Source organism: Cloeon dipterum, chromosome 3 (genome assembly GCF_949628265.1).
Source record: "Cloeon dipterum chromosome 3, ieCloDipt1.1, whole genome shotgun sequence".
Lineage (NCBI taxonomy): Eukaryota > Metazoa > Arthropoda > Insecta > Ephemeroptera > Baetidae > Cloeon > Cloeon dipterum.
The window spans coordinates 3,859,806-3,880,814 of NC_088788.1; the positions used below are offsets into that span (position 1 = coordinate 3,859,806).

Sequence of the window (21,009 nt, forward strand, 5' to 3'; positions counted from 1 at the left end):
CAAAATTTTGACCCCGCGCGCTCGTCACGACGACTGCTCATTGTTTGCTCAATCCACACCAAAACGACTATTGTTTGCTGACTGAGTGAAATGCGCTCTTTGATCGTGGCACAGTAAATAAAAATACTGTGAATGCGGAAGGGCAGCAATTTGATTGGTTTCTCAGAGAACTAGATTTTCCTGCAGTACGCTGAGGAATTTCTATGCCCTGAGGATGGCAAGAAGTAGTGTCAATACATCTTAATGAATCATTGATTTTATAATGAGAGTCTTAAAATAAATTGACTGCTTTGGTAAAGAATCAACCCATTTTTTTATTTTCTCTTACTTACGTTCAATATTTTTGCTCTGGAAAATTTTAATCCCTCAAAACTAAAGATTTTTCTATGCTTCGCTCATTTTTAATTTCATTTCACTCCATGGAAAGGGTTTAATACACTCGAAAAAGTCATAATGAATAGGAATTAATTAAAATCCAGTTAAGAAATAGTTCAAAAATGCATTTTGGTAGCGCTTCAGAGATTAGTTAACTGCCCCAGAATTATAAATATCAGTTTCTTTGTCATTCCTGAGAAGGATTACAAATAAATTAATTAAAAATCATAAATTTAAAAAGGGCTTAAAAATATTTAAATTATAATAATAACATGGCACACCTTTCTTTGTTTTGCACATCCTGTGGACAATGAGCTCATCAGATTATTTATTCTTGGTTTCGTAATAGGAAATAAACACGAATCCCACGAAGCCACACTGGAAACCGCAGAAAAAACATGAAATCGGCAAGGAACCAGGGATGGGTATCTCCCAGGGAGAATCCCAAACTTGCATTGCGGTGTTTCTTGCGGTATTTACCAGTTTTGTGCGGTTTTTTGCAATATTATGTAGGAATAACTGTCCTAAATACTTGAAAAATGGTCAAACCTAGTTTACTAATAAGGTTTATTTAAAAATTCACTGGCTTTCAATGATCTTATGTGACAAATTATGTTTTAAACCTTTTTGTATTAAGAGGAAGTCGAATTTTATTAATTACCGAAGCCAATTTTAAATAAGAATAGAGAATAAATACACCAGAGTCTGGTTAAATTCAAAACTTTAGATTTTCATGTGTGGGGATATTTTTTCGAATGGTATTGATTCAGTATCGCATAGAATAATTAAAATTTGACGATAGGTTAGTTTTAAAAATTTTAACATCTTTTTCATTCTTAATCGGTCAGGGTAAAATTCCATATAACCTCCAGTTTGAATATTAAACAAATTTTCTTACTTTTTAAAAATAAACAAAACAAAATCAGTCTGAAAATTTTAATCGAGAAACAGAATAAAACGTCTTTTAAAAACGACGCTGATATAAGGAGTACATGAATCAATATTTATTTTTACATGCAAGGTTGCGTTTTTGTCCAAAAGAGCAATCGGTTTGCCATGACGAAGAATTGCATCCACTAAATTAAACTTTTTTCAATTATCTGAAAAGAATTTGCAATTTATTTTCATTTGAATAATTGTAAGACAAACAAAAAATACGCACGCAGGAAAGTTTGCTCCTCCTATATCAAGTCTATTTCCGCGCAGGGAAGAATCGTTGCTTAAATTTTGTATTTTCAAACAATAATTGAAGTCATTTTCAACTCAATGGAAATGTTACAGAGAGGAAACAATCCCCTCGATCGTCTTCATTTCTAGCTACACCCAGGAATTTTTGTTAATTATTGACGAATCAAGGAAATTGGTACAAAAATTAAATCTAAATTTATCGTTTCTTGATCTTTTTGCGTAAATTCCTATTAACTACATAAATAAAATCAATCCCGAGGACCAAGCCTGAAGCCGTCAATAAAATAATTACAAAATTGATTTCTTCCAGTCGGCGGCGTTTTGATTTTTGACCAAATTAATTTATTTGCATGCCATATATAATTATTCGAGCCGGATATTAGACGCTGTTAGAAAGTCGGAGGGAAGGAAATTGATGTTTGACCTTGCTACTCATGTGTGTACTAGGCTCTGCTCATTTCATTGTCAGCTATGTCAGTGCAGCGGCTAGTTAGTAAATTGACGAGCGCACGAGTTAAATATAAATACATATGTGCGCTGATGACTTCTTTATAGCCCTCGTATCCAATTAGAATGGCTTATTATAACGCATTTATTGCTCATTCCCTTAGCGTCTGACTATTGCAAAAAACCGAGTCGCTTCAGACCGTTATTTAAATACTTATGAATGGGAGTAAATGCTAATTGAATGAAATTTTGATGATTTCCAATGCTATACTGTTTCAGTTTCTCCATTCATGTGCAATTTTTTATTGAAGGCAGTAGTTCACATTTAAATAGTTTCTAATGACTTTGTAGAAATGTGTGTGACATGTGTGTGTCAAATCATGCACTTGGATTATGATTAAAACAAGTTTTTCTATATCACCTCTGAGTGTGAGTAGTTGATTGAAAGGAGGCAACGCGTGCCGTCCATAAATTATTAAAAGATGGTCTTTTACCGCGATATTTTTTTATAGCGCTTGCTAGAAGCGTATGATTGAAACTAGGACACATTTGTTTACTTTTCCTCATATTATTTTTAATAAATCAATATGTGTTATTTAGTTTCGCAATTGATACATTGAAAGAAAATCTAAATTGCTATAGCTGCATGAAAATTAAATTAATTATTTCTTCTTGAAGAAAATTATGATTCATTTCCTTGCATTTCAAAGGATGTCAATTGAACTAAAAAAGTAGAGTAAAAATCAACATCAAATAATTTTCCAGAGCAAAAAACCTGTGGCCTTGAGGTGACAAACTCTTGAAACCTGTCCATTCAGTTTATACAAAACAAAAAACTGGACGCGGAACCCCTGTCAAACGCAAAAAGGTGCGAAATTTTATTGAGATAGGAGGGGTTTTCGGATTTGAGTGGCAAAAAGTCGAAATAAATTGAACAGAGCAACCACCGCGGGTAAAGCCGAAAGCGTGGGGGCTGGCACAGGATAAACACTCTTGGCAAGAGCGGCAGTTAACTGCAGAGAGGGGCGGCGTGTGTTATAAAAGGGCCTCCTGCCTCCAGTGAACATTTCCTCTGGCTTTCCCTTCGACTGTTTGCTCTTGGACTCAAGTCTAGCGGCGAGCTGCAGGTTCACCGCATCCTCCACTGACTTCTGTTTTGCTCCCGACTGCGTTGTCTTTTTTGAGCGAAAACTGAGATCGACTTCAACTCGTCGATAACAAAAGGTTGGTGCTGTGTTTTATTAATTTTTCTTAATTTATTTCACAAAGCTTATGTCGAGTTTAGGATTTTTAAAGAAATTTGACTGTCCAATCAATAAGATAATTAAATTATTAAACTGTATCTACAGCGGAATGGAGTAAGCAATAGAAAATCAGCAAATTTACAGCTGGAAATTTAAATTTCTCAAACCTTTGGACTCTAGAGAATTTTTGCTGTCATCGAAATTCCTAAAATTTCTATCGTTTTAAGAACAATTTATTTAATTTTAATATTTGGAAAGAAACAATCTTATTAAATTATTGTGCAAACCAATTAAATGGGTGACAAATTCGACTCGGTCAAATAATTTGACGCTCTCTGCACACAACCTTGCTCTCGCGCCGTTTTTTGCTGCTCTGTCTGCTGTCTGCTTGCTTGCGTTACTTTCATTCACTCCGCTGATTCAGTACTGATTCAGGCACTGCGCAATGGAGCGACTAAAAAACCATAACAATCCTTTTAGCGGTCAGTTCTTTAACAAAATCTCCACACTCTCTGTTGTTTGGCAAGCGCCAAATCAAAACATTGCGAATTTCAAGCAAACAAAGAAATTGCCTTTTGGGTATGCAACCTGTGCAACACGATGTTAAATTTAGGGAACTTCACAAGAGAGAAATAATAATTAAAATAAAATTCTTTCCTTTAGTGCCAAATTAAGAGAAAATGTAACATTTTTTAGAAAATAGCACTATGTCACTAAATATAGACTTGATATGTTACGCAGATATTATCGCATGCATTTCAAAAAGTGATACACGCTTGTCAAACATAAATGGCATTCATTAAACCCAAGAATGAAAGCGACACACATTATTTAATCGCGGCCACTATTCATTCGACGCGTAAAAGGCATCGAGACGCGTGCCTTGCGAGAATCTAATTAATCTTCCAGTTCTCCGCGTTATGTGAAACTGTGCACAACGCATACTTTGCATGCGATCGATATGCAACAAGAACAATTTAATTTTATGTGCAGTATAAACTGCGACAAATTACCTAACAGGGAAGCACAAAGTGTATTTATAGTTTTGAAATCGAGTAAATGTAGCAAAAGCAACAATTCCGTTTGCGATATGATTAGACAGTTAGATTCTAGATTAAAATAATGAATATATTAATAAAATCAAATTGTCTAGTTAAAAAGTCACGCGTTACTAACTTGTTAGCTACTTTTAAAATAACGTAGTGGTTTATTGCAACCGGTATCAAACAGGTCATTATTCTAAAGTGCCGCGCGCAGACGACAATTGCTTTTTTATTGCTTTTGAGACTGCAATTTTATTCTGCACACTGAAACCGATTACCTCACTTGCGCAGTCAACACACGTAATTAAACGAGTGCAGCCACTGAAATAATTATGACAGCCGCTTGCTCCTTATACGCTATGTACTGCATATGCAAAGTCAAAATCGTGCTCGTCACGCGTGAAATGTGTGCGCATTGCTAACATAATTAGCTGAGATTGATTAATCAGTACCACTCTTTGATTATTAAAAGTGTCTGCTCGCATAACTACTCGCTAAAATGTAAATTTATTCAAGCGATTTTCGCAACCCTGTGCGGCTATCGATTTATCCTTGTTTAACGGGATTTTTTATTTACTTATAGTCCCACTCTTGAGCCGTACCTGTTCCTTTTACCGTCTAGTTGGCATTGTTCAGGCAACACTTCCACCACACGTTCTGAAGGACGAGTAGAAAGATACTATGGTTTTGGGTTTTTCCACCCTCTCTCTCCTGTATTTTTTTTCATAAATAAAACTAACTTAAAACTGCAATTGAAACTATCTTTTAAAATCTTCTGACATTTCTGATTGGCTTCGATTTAAGCTTTGCTTGATCTGTTTCTGCTTAAAAATCCTCAATAAATTTCAAGATTAATTTCTCATCGAGGAAAAAACTCAATTTGTCATCCAATCTTTAAAAGATTTAGTTTTGTTCTTAACTCTGCTCGCAGCAAATGGTAATCAATTTTGTGCTGATAAGGAAATAATTTGTTGCGCAGATAAATCTCTCACACTCGGGTGCATTCAACTAAAAATTGAGCATGCCTGACCTGCTTTACTGTCAAAATTCTTGTGCGTTGCTTAAGTTTGAGCACACGCAATCAGAAGAACCGGGATAGATCTCCTTTTACTCTCATTAGGTTATCGACCCGCGATGTGTAATATAAATATTTTGAAACGTCGCTATCAAAGATCAAAGCGTATACATACAGACTTTCTACTCCCATTCGAATGTCATAAAAGAGGAACGTTTTTCATGTTTTGTTGACTCCTGCAAGTGTACAAATATTTTTTCTTACGAATAATTGTAGAAAAAGGTCAATGTTCAAAAGACTTCTTTACAACGTCACTAAAATATTTGGGATCTTCCAAACCTGTTTAAAATGAATTTAACGAACCCGCTCCTGGAAAACTTTCATTAATTCGATTTATGCGCTTATTGTTCGTGGGAATTCCGGCGCCTCTCCACTATCCTCATTTTGGATGCGTATATTTCCTCCACAGGTGTGCATGCCTTTTTAGTGATATCGATCTCTGCTGACGTCCGATACCAGAACCTGCACACGAGAAAATTCCAATATTTTACCGGTTTGCTTCGGCGTATGAGGAAACGCAGCGATTTTAATGCGTCTTTGGTTTTACATACCAATATACATATATCCTCATCAAAAAGCGCATGTAGCCAGGTTAATTGCAGCCATAAATGTAGTTTAATCGATTGTGCTCAACTACAAGGCGGTGAAAAGAAACTCGGTTTCATTGGTTTCATTTTATTGATATTGGAGTTCGTCTGTTGAAAGCTTTTTTTTATATGTTATTGTGTGACAGTCAACTTGCATTTTCATCTAATGGCCAATAATTGAAAAACCACTGGCTGTATTGAATTTTATCCAAGAAGAAGTACTAAATAGGCGCATTTTATTAATTTAAAATAACATTTTCGCGCTGCTAACAAATATTATGGATTCAATTTATCAAATTTCACTCATAATTCGCTTTTATAACCTTCTTCGGCAGTCCTTGACGGGAAGGCTGCGGTTTTTACTATTTACAAGGCGGCGCGAAAGGAATCAAAGAAAAAGTGTCTCACAATGCGTCTCCGGTCCGTTCAATAAAGCCTGTTTCGCGAATGAATGCAAAAAATGTGACGAAACTGAGCAAATGAAATATTGATCACCACATTCTTAAAGAGAATAAGTTTGAATCGGAGCGCTGGGACAAGTTTTTATACAGGAAAGTATTAAAACACGATTGCGTCGCAACTAGAGTCTTCCTTTTGCGTCACATGACAGGAATAAAAAAATACCTTAACCAGTTCACTTGCTTCATTCAAATATGATTGCACAAAACCCCACTCGTGCATTTATTTGCATTTTTTCCGACTGCCACTTCTTAATCGAATTAATTCACTTATCTCTGGTTAAATTTTCTCTTTAATCCTTGAAAAAAATTAACAATGGAGAGAGCAGCACAAACGGCTGGCCTTAACAATTTAATCTGTCAATTTTTCCCTTAAAATCACTAAATTATTGTTTTCAATCCGCTCAGAAATTTTTAATAGAAAAATTCATATAAAAACAATTAACATTCGGAAAGGAATGATTGCATTCTTCTACGGACCAATTTTGATTAATTTCATCCTTGAAGCAAAATCAAAACAAATTAAATAGAATCTAGGACCGAGTGTATATAAAAGCCGAGGTATATAGTAACTCAATATTCCAGATCCTTCTGATTCTGATCATCATCATGATTGACGTTTGAAAGTACGTGCAGTTATAATAGTTTTAAATTAGATTGACGGTCCAGCGCCGGACAGGAAGACGCATCTCCAGCCAATTTAGGTCGAGTCAGCGGCTGGCTGACAGCATGCGGTAACTCGTTTCGCAATGATTCGGGGGACCGCGCGCACGATCGCAAACAAAGTCAATGTCACTTTTACGCACTTTTCATTCACGAGATTAGACACGCAAAATCGCACAAACCGGATTTAAAGAACTATCTATCGATCGTTAAGTAATCTCGAGCGTTTTGTATATCATGCACCGCGTCTAGAATTATTAGTTTTGCATCAACAATTCGACGTGGGTATACATTCCATCGCGTGAGCTATTACCCAACTAGGTTCCGCGGGAAATGAGAAATGAAAGGAATATTCTTGCTTGCTGAGGTGGGATAATCATCCTGTTTTCAACATCTCGCGCGCGCGCACGCTGTGTAAGTGTGCGCACACATTTTACTTTCACGAGAGACGCTTGTATTTGCTACTATATGATCACGAAGACAATTATCTCTTAAATTTATCCGGAGCAAAAATTTAATCCAATCTTGCATTATTGCAAAAGGGGACTTTCCACTAAATTATATGTAGTGTGTCTGGAAGTGATTTATTTGACAGATTAATTTGCATATTGACATCACGTACGTAATAAATTGTATAAATTGCGGAGTCATTCAAAGTTTGGTCAACTTTTTTTTACTAAAAAGACTTGATAAATTTTCATTTTACTGCAATTTTGATAAAAATATAGAGCTGCATATACAGAACAGTGAACTAAATCCTTTGTTTAATTGATGTATTCTCTAAAAATAATTTAAATTCGGAGAATATCAGTGCTGTAACTCTATTTAAAATCATGATTAATATTGCCAGGAGGGAATTTCACCTCATAATCCACCGACCGTTGATTTTTTTTTCGATTTTTCCGATAAATCTGAAATTTAACAGTTTCTATATAGGCCCTGCTTTAATTTGTTAAGTTGTTAATAAATTCTTCAAATAATGGACTCAATTAATCACTTATTGTTCTTAGTTGTTGGCTTGTAAATAAGCTGCCCCACTTTAAAACAATTGGAATTACTGCAATTTTTAAATTTAAAACAGGACTCCCCTCCTTTGAAATCGGTTCTCTTTAAACTGGATCCATTTAAGGATATGTTTTGCCTTTTAAAGCATTAATAACGAATAAAGGATTAAAAAGTACAAAACACTCGTATCTCTTTGGTTGCCTCTTGAATGCTAATGAGAGTTGTATAGGAAGTGATTCCTGCTATTTCAGAGTTTACAAGTCAATTACTAAAAGAGAAGGAAGGGTTGGAAAAAGACTTGGCAAATAATATCACTTTAATGAACGATATTTTCCGAAAATTTGAGCTTAAATTGGAATTAAATTTGCAGGATAAAGAACATGTGAATGAAAATAATTGCGAGAAACACGAAGGTTAAGATATAGTCAAATATGCATGACAGGCTCAGTCAGCACTCCAACTCTCGGCGTTTTATGTAAATAAACTATCAGCGCAAATTAAAATTGAGGCGCAAAATGGAGCAAAAAAGGAGGAGAAAAAGAAGAAAAACTGTGAACAAGGTCAACACCTTACAGGGCGTGCGTCGACTCAGAAATTTCGACAAAAAATCCGACAAGGTAACCCAGAATGCGGAAGTTTTCCATTGATTTTATTTTCCGATTTTTCATCAGATTTTAAATTCATTTCCCAAGTAAAAATTTAATTAGCCGGAGCGCCTTTCGTATCTGGATTGGCACAGTCGCATTTTTATGATTTTCAGCCCCACAGATACCAGTTGGCCTCGGCTATTAACCGCGTTTTTGCACTTATCTCTCAGTCAGAGAGCGTATATACGGCATCGCGCGTTGACAGGCGACTGCTTTTGCCATGTGGTTTAAAATTTCGCGTGCGGGGGAACAGGGAATAATTATTCCGACACAAGGCCCCGGGTACTTTCTTGCATGCGTTTAATAAATTTGTTAGAAACAAGAAATTTAATGTAACTCAACTCACGATGGCTTGTTAGGAAAAAAATATAAATCATAGCATTATGACTGTCGATGAAAAGTCGTTCAAAACGCGCTGCAGGCCTGCAGGCCCGAGCGTATGTATTTATTACCTTAACATAAAAAATTACTTAATGAAAGAAGCTAAAGTGTTGCTAATGCACTTCTTGTTGCTACATGAGCTTTGCAGGTTGATAAGAAAGTAGTTTGCCTCGTACGCATGCAATCGCGCTTAACCACGTGCGTTTTTGCAAGGAAATTAGGATTTAAATCCACTTACGATTCTAAGCTAAAAGCACATATTCATATTAATGGTATGCAGTTAACTGATCGCTGGGAGAAATTTGCTTGAAAAACAAAACATTAAAAGTTGTCTAGGGTGTAGAATGCTGGGCACACCGGTTCTAAGTAAGTTAAGCAGCATTCGTTGCAGTCAGGAGCTGGATGGGAAAGCCTCCAGCTACATAGGTCTAGGCAAACTCGTTACTTACTGGTTTGCACCTTTCCAGCATCACGGGACGAATGTCTAGCGTTTAAATGCAGTCCTCGGTGCGGAGGCAAGTGGCCCTTCAGGGGGCTGGGTCCCTGAAATGTGCGGCCTGGTGAGCCCATATGAAATTGGGACCAGGGTTTAAGCATTCGTGCCACCCTTCCCGCTCCTCGGACAGAGATAAAAATTAAGCGTGCTTTAGCTCCCAGCACCAGATATCTGGGATCTTTTAATTGATAAAATATAAAAGATTTTACCTTCATTTATGTTGTAAAATCTTAGGCCTATTACTGACCTTACAATTAGAGGTGACATGACCAGGCGCCCGTGAATTAAATTCGTTATATTATGCAAAGGACGTCGGCTTCGTGTTCTGTTTGCCGGTTGGTGGCTTTGGGGGGGCGGCAATATACCCACAAGATTCGGCAACAACGAGTGCCTCGCCGTAGATGGTGATACTGGCGCCTGGTCATGGCGCCTCTAATTGTAAGGTCAGTAACAGGCCAAAGAGTGTACAACAGTTTACTACTTTTAATCTGTTCCCTAAAATCATAAATTTATTTTCTTCCCATATTTATCCCAAGAAATTTGGCTGCAGTCGTGCTTTCTCGATGAGATAAAATCATCTTTTCCTATAAATTCTTTGAAATGAGTAGAAAATTGAAGATTGTGCCTAAGTATTTCTGAAGAGCAGTTTTTCTTGAGGAAAGATTCGTGGAATTTGTCACTTTTCATTCTTTATTTGTGATCAGCAGCTTACATGGAATGAGTGCAATAGTTTTCCTCAGCCGTGGCAGGTAGAAAAAATAGATAACTATTTTATAACAATATTTTTTAACCAGCTATTCATAATTTAAAATTCATGGAATAATTAAATATATATTTAGTTTCTTGATTAATCTAATTGTTTCCGTTTTTGCAAAGCTAAAAAACAGAATTCTCACTTTTCAGTGCATTGTGGCAAATTAGAGGCAACTGTTTTGGAAAGTGACCTTATTGCTTCTTTGAAGTAAGACTGATTCTTTGAAGCACCGCAATTTTTTTTTTTACCTAATTCCAAGTAAATTAAAAACAATTTACAAGGCCTCCGTTCTGGCCTGGTTGCACGTTGCACATGTTGCAGCAAACTAATTAAACGGTTTTCGGTGTCATTGGGAATCATTTCTTGTTGGTAAATAGTGTCAGTTTAATTTCAAAAGAATTTTGATTTACATTTAAAGCTCTAAATATCATGGTAAAATATAAAATTATTAAAGAACTTGGAAAATCATCGCTATAAATTATGTCTTGAAAACATTTCTTCTAATTTTGTACGCTGATTGCTGAAAAGGATGTCAGTAAATTTTTAACTCATTTAATAAATGTAAAAAACTGCGAGAAAACTTACAAAATTTTGGAAAGTGTATTTGATTTCTGAATTTGATGTAGGATTATATTAACCAAAAGAGTAAAAACCTCAAACCATCCTTGAGTACAATTATCTATTTTTTAGAATTTAAAATTGAATATCCTCGATTCGTTTTCTGAATCTAATGCAGTTGATGATGGATATAATATTAATGGTTTTTGCAAAGCTAAAAAACAGAAATAACGTAGAGAATTCTTACTTTCCAGTCAAGTGCATTCGCGGCAATCAGAGGAAACTGTTTTGGAAAGTGACCTTATTGCTTCTAGCAAATATTAAGACTGATTCTTTGAAGCACCGCAAATTTTTCAACTTTTTCCAAGTAAATTAAAAACAATACTATTTGCACCAAGGCCTCCGTTCTGGCATGGTTGCATGTTGCAGCGAACTAATTAAACGGTTTTCGGTGTCATTGGGAGTCAGTGAAAACGACTATTTCGCGCGTTAAAGGCCGCCGCGCGCTCCGAAGAATGGATAAAACGTGCCTGCAGCGGCGTGACACTCCGGCGCCAATCACACCAACGATTTGCTTTTTGTTCTCCTCAGAAACACTTTCAGTTATTGCAGGGAAAGAAAGAAAAATTGCGCTCATGAGTGGGAAAAGCAGAAACGCGCGGCCACGAGCTCTAATGTTGATATTTGAGCAGAAGCCTTGGCGTTTTTTGCAGCGCGATCTTTGAGAGCGCAATCCTCTCGGGGCGAGAAGAGAGAGAGAGAATGAGTCGAAAAACTCGCGGCCTTAATTTTTCGCTTTTTACCTGCAAGTGACCGTAACGAAATCGATGCTCACAACAGCAATTGTGCTGAGTAAGGAGCGCAGCATAATGGGCGTCGTGCATTAGGAGTAAAATGAGATGGCAAATAAATTGCAGTGTGCTGGCTGGCTTTATTTACAGTTATTCAACGTCATGCTATAGACAAATTTTAAATTAGGCCACACGGTCTATTCAGCCGAATGAAATTGAAAGCAATCAATATTATGATTTATTCAAGGATTTCATTTTTAAAGAACCGATTTTTATTCAATTTTTAACACTTTATTATAATAAACAAAACACCCAGCTAAATTTTATAAGTGTATTTAAATCTGAATTTTAGTATCCCTTTTTAAAAATCCTTCGAGTTCTTGAATCTCAAATAATTTTTTTAAATACTTTCGACCTCATGGTGGGTTGTTAGATATTGACAAAAGAAATTCAAAAGATTGTTTGGGTTTTCAGTTTTAATTTTATTTCACGGCCGTGCTTTACGGAAAAACAACAAGTCTAAATTTTTCTTTAAATTGGAATTATATCCGGAAAATTATTTTGTTCATATTTCGCCCTCTTGCCAAACCCTATTTTTTTAATTAAATGTATTCAAATACTCATCTCATTATTTAATAATTTTTTTCAGCTGAGACATGGGTTCGATTCCCGAGTTCTCGATCTTAAAGGGCGAAAAGCACCCGCTGCCTTCTGGCCCGGACTACCTTCTGCACCGGCTGTTCGAACGGTGCGCCGCGGCTAACCCTTCCAGTCCAGCCCTCTTCTCCGAGACGGACAACATCGACCCAACACACACCTTTGCACAGCTCGACGCGCTGTCCTCGAAAATTGCTCGTGTTTTGCTCAATCAGGTGCAGAGACTCCAATGCAAGCCCAACGACGACGGAGACTACATCGTCGGGGTAATTTATTTATTCTTTTTATTAAACTAAGGGTACATATTATGTTTCGTTTGGATTGGTGAAAAGCGGTTTTTGTCCACGAATTTTTCGGAATATTGTTTAAACTTAATGAATTAAAAAGACAATTTGTCCTTAATTTGCCCCCGTGTATAAAAATAAACTTCAAACCACCCAAATATATTTATTTTAAAAAAAAATACTGTCAGATATCCTTACATCTTCAATTTTGGGGAAAATGAAAAGATTTGACGCCGTTTTCAGGTGAGTTTGTCCCCTGGCGCTCCGCTGATTGCCACAATTCTGGCCATTTGGAAGATCGGAGCTGCCTACATGCCCGTCGAGCCCAGCATCCCCCGCCAGAGGGCCGTTCACATTTTGCAGGACTCGAATCCTATTTTCGTGGTTGGCGAAACGAGGGACCTGCACGAGCACGCCCCGGTCTTGCTCTACTTCGACCTGATCAATCTTTCTCAGGAGCAGGTCGGCAACATCATTCCTGACAAGGTCAGTTGTTCAATTTCGATTTTTCATAATTTGCAATTTTTTATTATTAAAATAATTTCAAAATGTTTACAGATTGTTAAAAAAATAGTAATTTTAATTTGATTACAATTTGACGAAGAGTTTTCTCTTTGCATAGAATTCATGCAGCAAAATTCCGTTATCATGGGGAAAAAAACTCAATTTCACAAACGTATCACATTCCAAAACAGGACTGTCTGCAGTGTGCCAAGAACAAAGAGCCCCTGGCGGCCGTGCTGTACACGTCTGGGAGCACAGGCGCCCCCAAGGGGGTGCGCCTGCCCCACAGGGCCGTGCTGAACCGGCTGCAGTGGCAGTGGCGCGTCTTCCCCTTCACGCAGAACGAGAAGAGTTGCGTGTTCAAGACGGCGTTAAGCTTTGTCGACTCGGTCGGCGAGATGTTCGCTCCCCTCCTGCAGGGCAGGGCACTGGTCACCGTGCCCCGCACCACAGTCGCTGACCCTGGAAAGCTCGCCGAGGTGCTCGCTAAACACCAGGTGAGAAAAGACGACTTTCAATATTCGTTCTTTTTTAACAATTATTTCGCAGATTATTCTGTCAATGTCAACTTTGGCTTGATAATTTAGTTTTTCAGTAAAATATTTAGGATTTTAAGGAAAATTGCAATTGCTGTGACTAGCAGACTAGTTGTTGACAGAAATAGTTGCTTTTATTCGGGGAAAATAGCAAATTTCAGAAAAAGAGTGATGTATGAGACAGTTGCAAATTTAATTTTTAGTTTTAAATTTTTCCATGGCAAAAACTTGAAAGCCTAAGAGGAAAATCAAAAATTTAAAGCAATTTTATAATCATATTCTGAATTTTGCCACAAAAATTTGGGTTTTATTCGAATTTCTTCCAAAAAAAAATATGATTTTGATTCCGTCAATCATTCCAAATTAAATGCAAATAGATTCGTCGTTTGGTGTTGGTGCCGTCGTTGCTGCGCGCCTTGTTGCTAGTGGCGCGCGAGCGGCCGAAGCTGCTGCGAGGTCTGCACTTGTGGGTGTGCAGCGGCGAAGAACTGCATCTCGAGGTCGCCAGGGACTTCTTCAAAGCTTTCCCGTCTGGCTCGCACCTGGCCAACTTCTACGGCAGCACGGAAGTCATGGGGGACGTCACTTTCTTCCTCTTCAAGACCGTCGCCGACATCGAGTGGGTCCGACAAAGCGAAGCCAGAGTGCCCATTGGTGAGTTGAACAACACTTTCGGCTTTTTTGGACACGGAGGAATAAATTCTTAGGTTTTATTTTGTGGTGAATTCATTTTTCAAAATCGCCAACGGAACTTGACAGAGCCCGGAAAGAAATTTGATATCCGAGGATATCCGCCTATTTGATTGACAGGCTGTTCAAAATTTATATCTTTTGGATATTCTGAAGGATATCTAATTTCTCGCTGGGGCCAGAAGGAATAAAAAATCCTTGAGGGATTTAACATGGGAGTTGTTTTAAAATTAATTTATGCGAAGTTAGTTTATTAAAATTTGTTGAAGGATTTTTCCTTTTTGGCCAAAGAAAATTGACTTGCATCTAATGAGCTCTAAAAATCAGCGGGGTCCAGATTCGTGCGACGCGCAGATATGGCGTCTGGTGGAGTATGGCGCGAAAAAACGGTCACGTGAATATGCGCGAAAAGAACCAAGTTTTCGTCAATAATGTGACGTATAATTTGCATTACTTGCACTAATTGTGTCTTTTGGATCGTAAAAACAAACTCTTGACACTCGTACGGCTTTTGGTTTCCCACATTCGGACGCCATCTTGGATCTGCGCAGTGTGAACCAATTTTATCGCACATCTGGCCCCCGCTGCTAAAAATAAACATCCATCACCGATTCGTTTTATGGATTTAATGATAGTTCTATTATTTATCCGTTTTCAATTAATTGTTCTTAGGCATCGCCGTGGACAACACGATTATCTACCTTTTGGACAAGCAGTTCCGGCCGGTGCTGTCCGGCGAGCAGGGTGAAGTGTTCGTTGCCGGGCTGAACGTGGCGAACGGCTATGTGAACAACCGCGATCCGACAAAGTTCATTGCCAACCCCTTCGCCACCGACCAAGCTGGTAAGTGTTTCGCGAGTCGAGAAAGAGAGCAGGTTTGAAAAACGTGGAATCGCCGCGTCGAAATGCAGTTTACAGCACGCTGTACCACACCGGTGACTTCGGACGCATCGTCAAGGGCAACCTGGTGTACGAGGGACGTGCAGACTCGCAGATCAAGGTCCGCGGTCACCGCGTCGATCTGTCGGAAATCCAGAAGGCGCTTCACGGAGTTCGCGGTCTCGATAAGGTCATCGTCCTGTGCTACAAGCAGGGAAAGCCCGAACAGGTTAGAATTTAATTGATTTGTTTTTTAAAAAGATTGTCAATTGAGAGAAAAGTCAAAAAGAGTAAATTTATTTTTTATTTATTCACTGATGAAATTGTATTTTTAGACCAGAAGAAGCAAGTAAAATTAAGAAAATTTAGTTGCAACAATTTTTCCTATCGTTGCTATAGTCTTGATCTACTTTGTGATTGTTCTTGCTAAAAATGTTGTTTATATCGAATCTGTTTATACGCGATTTCGGTCAACATGGCTCAGAAAAAAAATGTCAAACGACATTCCCGAAAAATAAAGACAGAATCTAATTCCTAATAATGGTGCTTGCATAAAAATTTCAATTATTCCATATTTTATTTATGTTAAGAAGGGAAAAATAAACAGTAAGATTCTGTCAATTTGGCCTCTCGTCAAGTCTTTCCGGTCAGTGGCAGGCCAAAGATCCGAGTGCCACGACAAATGAATATGATTTTTCTTAACAGCTGCCAAAATTTCAAGCTTGAGATTATTCCCTATTTTTTGCTTCATTGTGTCACAAATTCATTTTAAAACTATGAAATTATTAGTTTTAAATTGTCCTAGCATATGTGTATCTAAAACTAAATTTGAATGAACAGTAAAAAAATAATTTAAAATGACAAATTAATTTAAATTCCATTTTTTCCAAATCTCCATAATTTTTCTGCCTTAAATAAATTAAGCTTGTTCCAATGAGATATTTCAATTTGCCACAAAGTGCACCATTAAATTGTTATTGTTCCGTTTCTAAGAAAGGAAAAATTGCAAATCACTGTCTCCCCCGTTTGGCACTACTTGCGATCTTGCGGTTTGAAAGCGACATGCTCTCACTGAACCAATAAAAATTCAATAATTATTCACTAGTCGTCAAACGAAGGCCCTTCTAACATTAAAAATAATTACGACTAATGATCTACCTCAATTAACGATTAGAGTGAGCTTTACTTGGCACAATTCTTGAGCTAGTGGAACTAATAAAAAATAAAAACATAATGTGTTTCTCAACGTGCCATTCAATATATAATTGCTCGTAAAAACTCTCGGTCTTCCTTGCTAATTTCTTACAGTAAAAAACTCGTTCGTTTTCGCACTTATTAAAAAAAACCAGTCTATAGTTGATGCAATACACGCAAAATATTACTCAGATTTATGGTCTGGCCGGCCAGTGCCCAGTTTTTTAGAGAGGAAGCTTGTTATTTCACTTCCACCGCAGCTCACTTTGAATTTTAATGCTTCGACCGTTCGTGCCAACAAGGATTTTTGTACAGCTTTCGACGGTCCAGTCAAGCAAACGCTAATCCCCGTCTGGTGCCGATTGGAGATTAATGGTCGCGTTTTTTTTTTGCAGGCGGTGTTGGCGTTTGTGACCATGACTAGAGGCACGAGCATTCCCACCCCGCAGATTGAGGCCACTTTGCAAAAAATGCTGGCCTCCTACATGATGCCCCAGGTGAGTCACTATCAATCTGTCAAATGTTGAAAATTAAAACCATTAATTAAAATAGAAAGGTAGAATTGATAAATTGAGAAATAATAATTGTTAATTGTGCAAAAATGGTTTTAATTTTGTTCCGAAACCATTACTTGATGACAAAACTTGGCCAGCTTTTAAACTTGATAAAATTTTATTAACAAAAGATTAAATTTATGAAAAACGCGGGACAAAACGCTCTTAAAATAATAATTTTTTGAACATGATTGTTTTTAGTCTAAAATTGTGTCAAATTCTGCTGCGCAAATTCTGTTTGTTTTGAAAATGCGTCACACATTCCACTGACAGGCTTTTTTGCCGAGCTACGTTCAAGGTCGAAGAATTTGTAAATTACCCTCGCGAGAAAAATCAGCGGTTCCGATTTTATCGTCCTCACTGAGAGGCAGCAAAAAACGGCGTCGATAATTTCTGGCGCTTGGAGGCTTGCATAAAAAACGATAAGAGCGCGCGCGCTGGGACAGCCCTGACACACAAATAAATAATAAAAGTGTGTGTGTGTGAGGCAGTTCCTTCCGCTCGCGATTTGGTTGCCTTTCAAGTATTAAGAAGTCTAATTAGATCGCGGCGACCATGTTTCTTTTTTCTACCAAGGCAGAAGAAGGCCAACGAACACACATTGAAGAAAAAAGGACCTTTCGTTATCGCTTCCCTGCAAATATGTTTTTGCCAAGTTTTTTCTCAAGCTTTTAGTTGGACCTTCGAGACAAATTTATTGGAACCAGTTTCAGCTCGTGGGACTCTGTGTCTGATTTAATTTGAAAAAGTGGTGTCCGGTTTTTTGTTTGAAAGGAATTACCGTCGTCGGACTTCTCTTTAATTGTGATCCTTGAAGCTGTCTCTTTAACTCTGGCTCAATTTTTTTTCTTCCAGATTATTGTCCTCGATAACTTTCCTCTGCTTGTGAATGGGAAAATTGACAGACAACTTTTGCTGAAAAATTACGAACAAAAACAAGGCAAGTTAAATTATAGTAGCTTTGAGGTTTTTATTTAAGTTGTTTATATAAACAATTACTGGTTTTTTATTGTAAAAAATTTAGCAAAGCTCTTTTTGCGCCTAAAGTGTACTTTATTTGCTTTATTTTCACGGAAATTTCAAATTGTCTTGTCTTTTCAAACAGAAGAGAGCTTGAGGGGTGCCTCCAGCGTCCAGCTGGACCTGAGTTTGTGTCCCGAGAGCCACTTGGAAGCAGCCGAAGCTCTGCTGGAGACGGTCCGATCGGTTCTTGGCGCCGCTTTGAAAACCGACGTGCTCAGCCTGAGAGCAAACTTCTACCAACTGGGAGGAAACTCGCTCAACTCCATCTTCACCATCACCAAGCTGCAAGACCAAGGCTACAATATTGGTAATTATGCGGCATTTAACTCTGACAAAAAAATATTTAAATCGTTCCGTCCTGGCCAGAAGGTATCAAATTAATTTCACATCATTTTAATTTCTCTTTTTTAGGCATCAGTGATTTTATCTCGGCCAGCACCCTGCGCGACGTCGTCGAGAGGATGGTGATCAAGAAGGCGTTGGAGGCGTCCGAGATGGACAAAGAAAATTTGGTGCCCGAGCAGTTGTACACTGCGCACATGCTCAGCCACGAGCACAAGGACAGTGTCTACAGGTGAGGAGCAATTTGTAATTGGTTGTGAGCGTGATTTTACGACCGCACACCGCAAAACCTGTTCAAAATGGCTTTATCAAATAAAGCGTCGATTCGTGTCAGCAAAAAAATTGAATCGTATATATAATTTCAGGATCATTGTTGAGAGCTTCTACGAAAAGTCTGACATTGAGAAATGGCTGCGTCCGCCGTTGACGAAGCCCGACTACAAGACACTCCTCGACGCTCTCTGGGATCCGGTCGTGGAGAAAAATCTCAGGTAATTTTATCAATTATAAATTTGGCAAATCAAACCTGTTAAAAATATAAATATAAATTATAATTCGGGAATTCACCAGTTGCATAAACCCTAAGTGTTCGAAGCCGCCAACAGATGGCGCCATCGTAGACATTAGATTTTAAGGCACTTCCGCTGCGGTTTCACACTCAATCTAGCTACTGTGCATTCTTCAATTAATTTGCTATTTTTTGACGTGCTGAAAACAAAAATCGGTTCAGCCAATCGCCGTAGAATCGTGAAAAACTATTTTTTGAAATAAAAAAATCTTTTCCAACGTCTCTACGGCGAATGGCTGAACCAATTTTGGTTTTCAGCACGTCCAAAAAAATCAAATTAATTAAAAAAAGCAAAATAGCTAGATTGAGTCTGAAATCGCAGCGGAAATGCCTTAAAACCGCTTAAAACAAAATCTTTAAGAAAGTCTGTGGTTGCGCTCTCTGTTGGCGGCTTTAATAACTAAGGATTTATGCAACTGGTCAATTGACTAATTTTCACAAAATATTAAAAACTTAAAATTTGGTCCGCAGCTCCTCGGCAAACTACAATTTTGGTTGCTTATAAATTAAACACAGATTTTGTAATTCTGTTCAACAGATTTTAATCAGAATTTGGGCAACTGTAGTCTTAGAAGCTTTCGACAAACTAAGCTTGTTTTAGATTTATATAAATTCCTTTTGGAAAATGAGAAGCTAAGCAAATAAGGTGTACTTTTAGCTCAAAATTTATGCCTAGGTTTTTATCTATACGTTTTCCCGAGTTTGAGTAATTAAATTACGCCTCTGCTTTGGTTAAAATATTTTCTATTTTCCTTAATCATTTTCTTTGTTAAAACTTAGATTTTTTGATTGGGAATTTATAGAACAGCATTATTTTTAAATTGTTATAAATGAGAAAATTAATTCCATAGGCAAAAATTAGCCATTGTGGATCAATAAATTTATTTGATTTTTTTTTGTTTTGTTTCAGCTTTGTGATAAAAGACAGGGAGGGTCGAGACGTGGGCGCTGCTCTAAACTTTGATGTCTACGATGAACCTGAAGTCAACCTCGAGACCAAGTTGATGATAGTGTTTGAGTTCCTTGAGCACGTCGAATCTCAAGTCAGGTAAATAAAATTGATCAAACTTCCGCATTAAGAGTATTGACATAACGGCTCTATATTTAACCTGCACCTGGCGTAATTCCTTCACTTTCCCTTGAGACATTTATTTTTATGTAAAATACGTACATACGCGTTTAAAAATAATCAAGTGTTGCGCATTGTTTTCGCAGAGACAAGCATTTGCCTAAAGGCAAAGGGAAAGTGGTGCACAGTTTCATGATGGGCACCGAACCGGCCCTGACTCCGGCGGAAAACGTTGATGTGATCAAGTTCATGGAAGAAGAAGTGCTGCGGTTGGCGCGCAGAAAGTCTTTCGAGGGAATCTTCACCACTAACACCAGTCCGCTGACACAAGTGAGTAAAATTAATTAATTAATATTAAAACACTAATTTATTTAATTTGATAATTTTCAGCAACTGGGAACAGACATCTTTGGCTACAAGCCTCTCTTGGAGACGCAAATCAACAAGTTTGTGATGACCGACGGTTCGATGCCATTCAAGGAAGCGCCCGATTGGCAGGTGGCCGTTTGCTGCTGGAGGAAAATTTAAATACTGATTTTATGTAGATACTATAGTGTTAAGTTTTAAAATTATGACGATAGTTGATATTTGCTATAAAATAATTTATATCATGTGCAATAGTCTTAACTGTTAAGCCAGGATTATTGTTTTAGTCGCTACAAATAGATCTTCTCTACACATTAACATACGCATTTTCCCGAGAGTTTACATTAATCAGAGAGATCTTGTGAACATGACCAGTATTTTCAAGACGGTGTATTCTCTTTTAATTTTTAATTTAAAACATATTTGTAAGAAGTGTAACATGACAATAAAAATGTGAAATAAAATCAAATGCAATTTTGATATTTTCCTCAAAACCAGCCCTCAAAGATTCTAAAAAAAATTGGGAAAACAAGATTATACACAAGTTTTACGGTAATATGCAACTCACAATCAAGAATAAATTTAATTAGATAAAACGTTTCCCGCCAGATTGTTTGTTTCCACGACTTCG

General features: G+C 37.5%; 1 protein-coding gene across 1 annotated transcript; it reads left to right on the plus strand.

Annotated features, from left to right (window-relative positions):
- Positions 1-3,061: 3,061 nt before the first annotated feature.
- On the plus strand, positions 3,062-20,852 carry e (ebony). Its single transcript, XM_065484122.1, has 15 exons — positions 3,062-3,234; positions 12,362-12,635; positions 12,897-13,139; positions 13,349-13,654; positions 14,071-14,347; positions 15,056-15,226; positions 15,295-15,491; positions 16,852-16,953; positions 17,866-17,950; positions 18,116-18,340; positions 18,445-18,607; positions 18,741-18,866; positions 19,854-19,991; positions 20,159-20,342; positions 20,403-20,852. Exons 2-15 carry the CDS (start codon positions 12,369-12,371, stop codon positions 20,538-20,540), a joined length of 2,622 nt encoding a protein of 873 aa, XP_065340194.1. The 5' UTR covers positions 3,062-3,234; positions 12,362-12,368; the 3' UTR covers positions 20,541-20,852.
- The last annotated feature ends 157 nt before the right edge of the window (positions 20,853-21,009 follow it).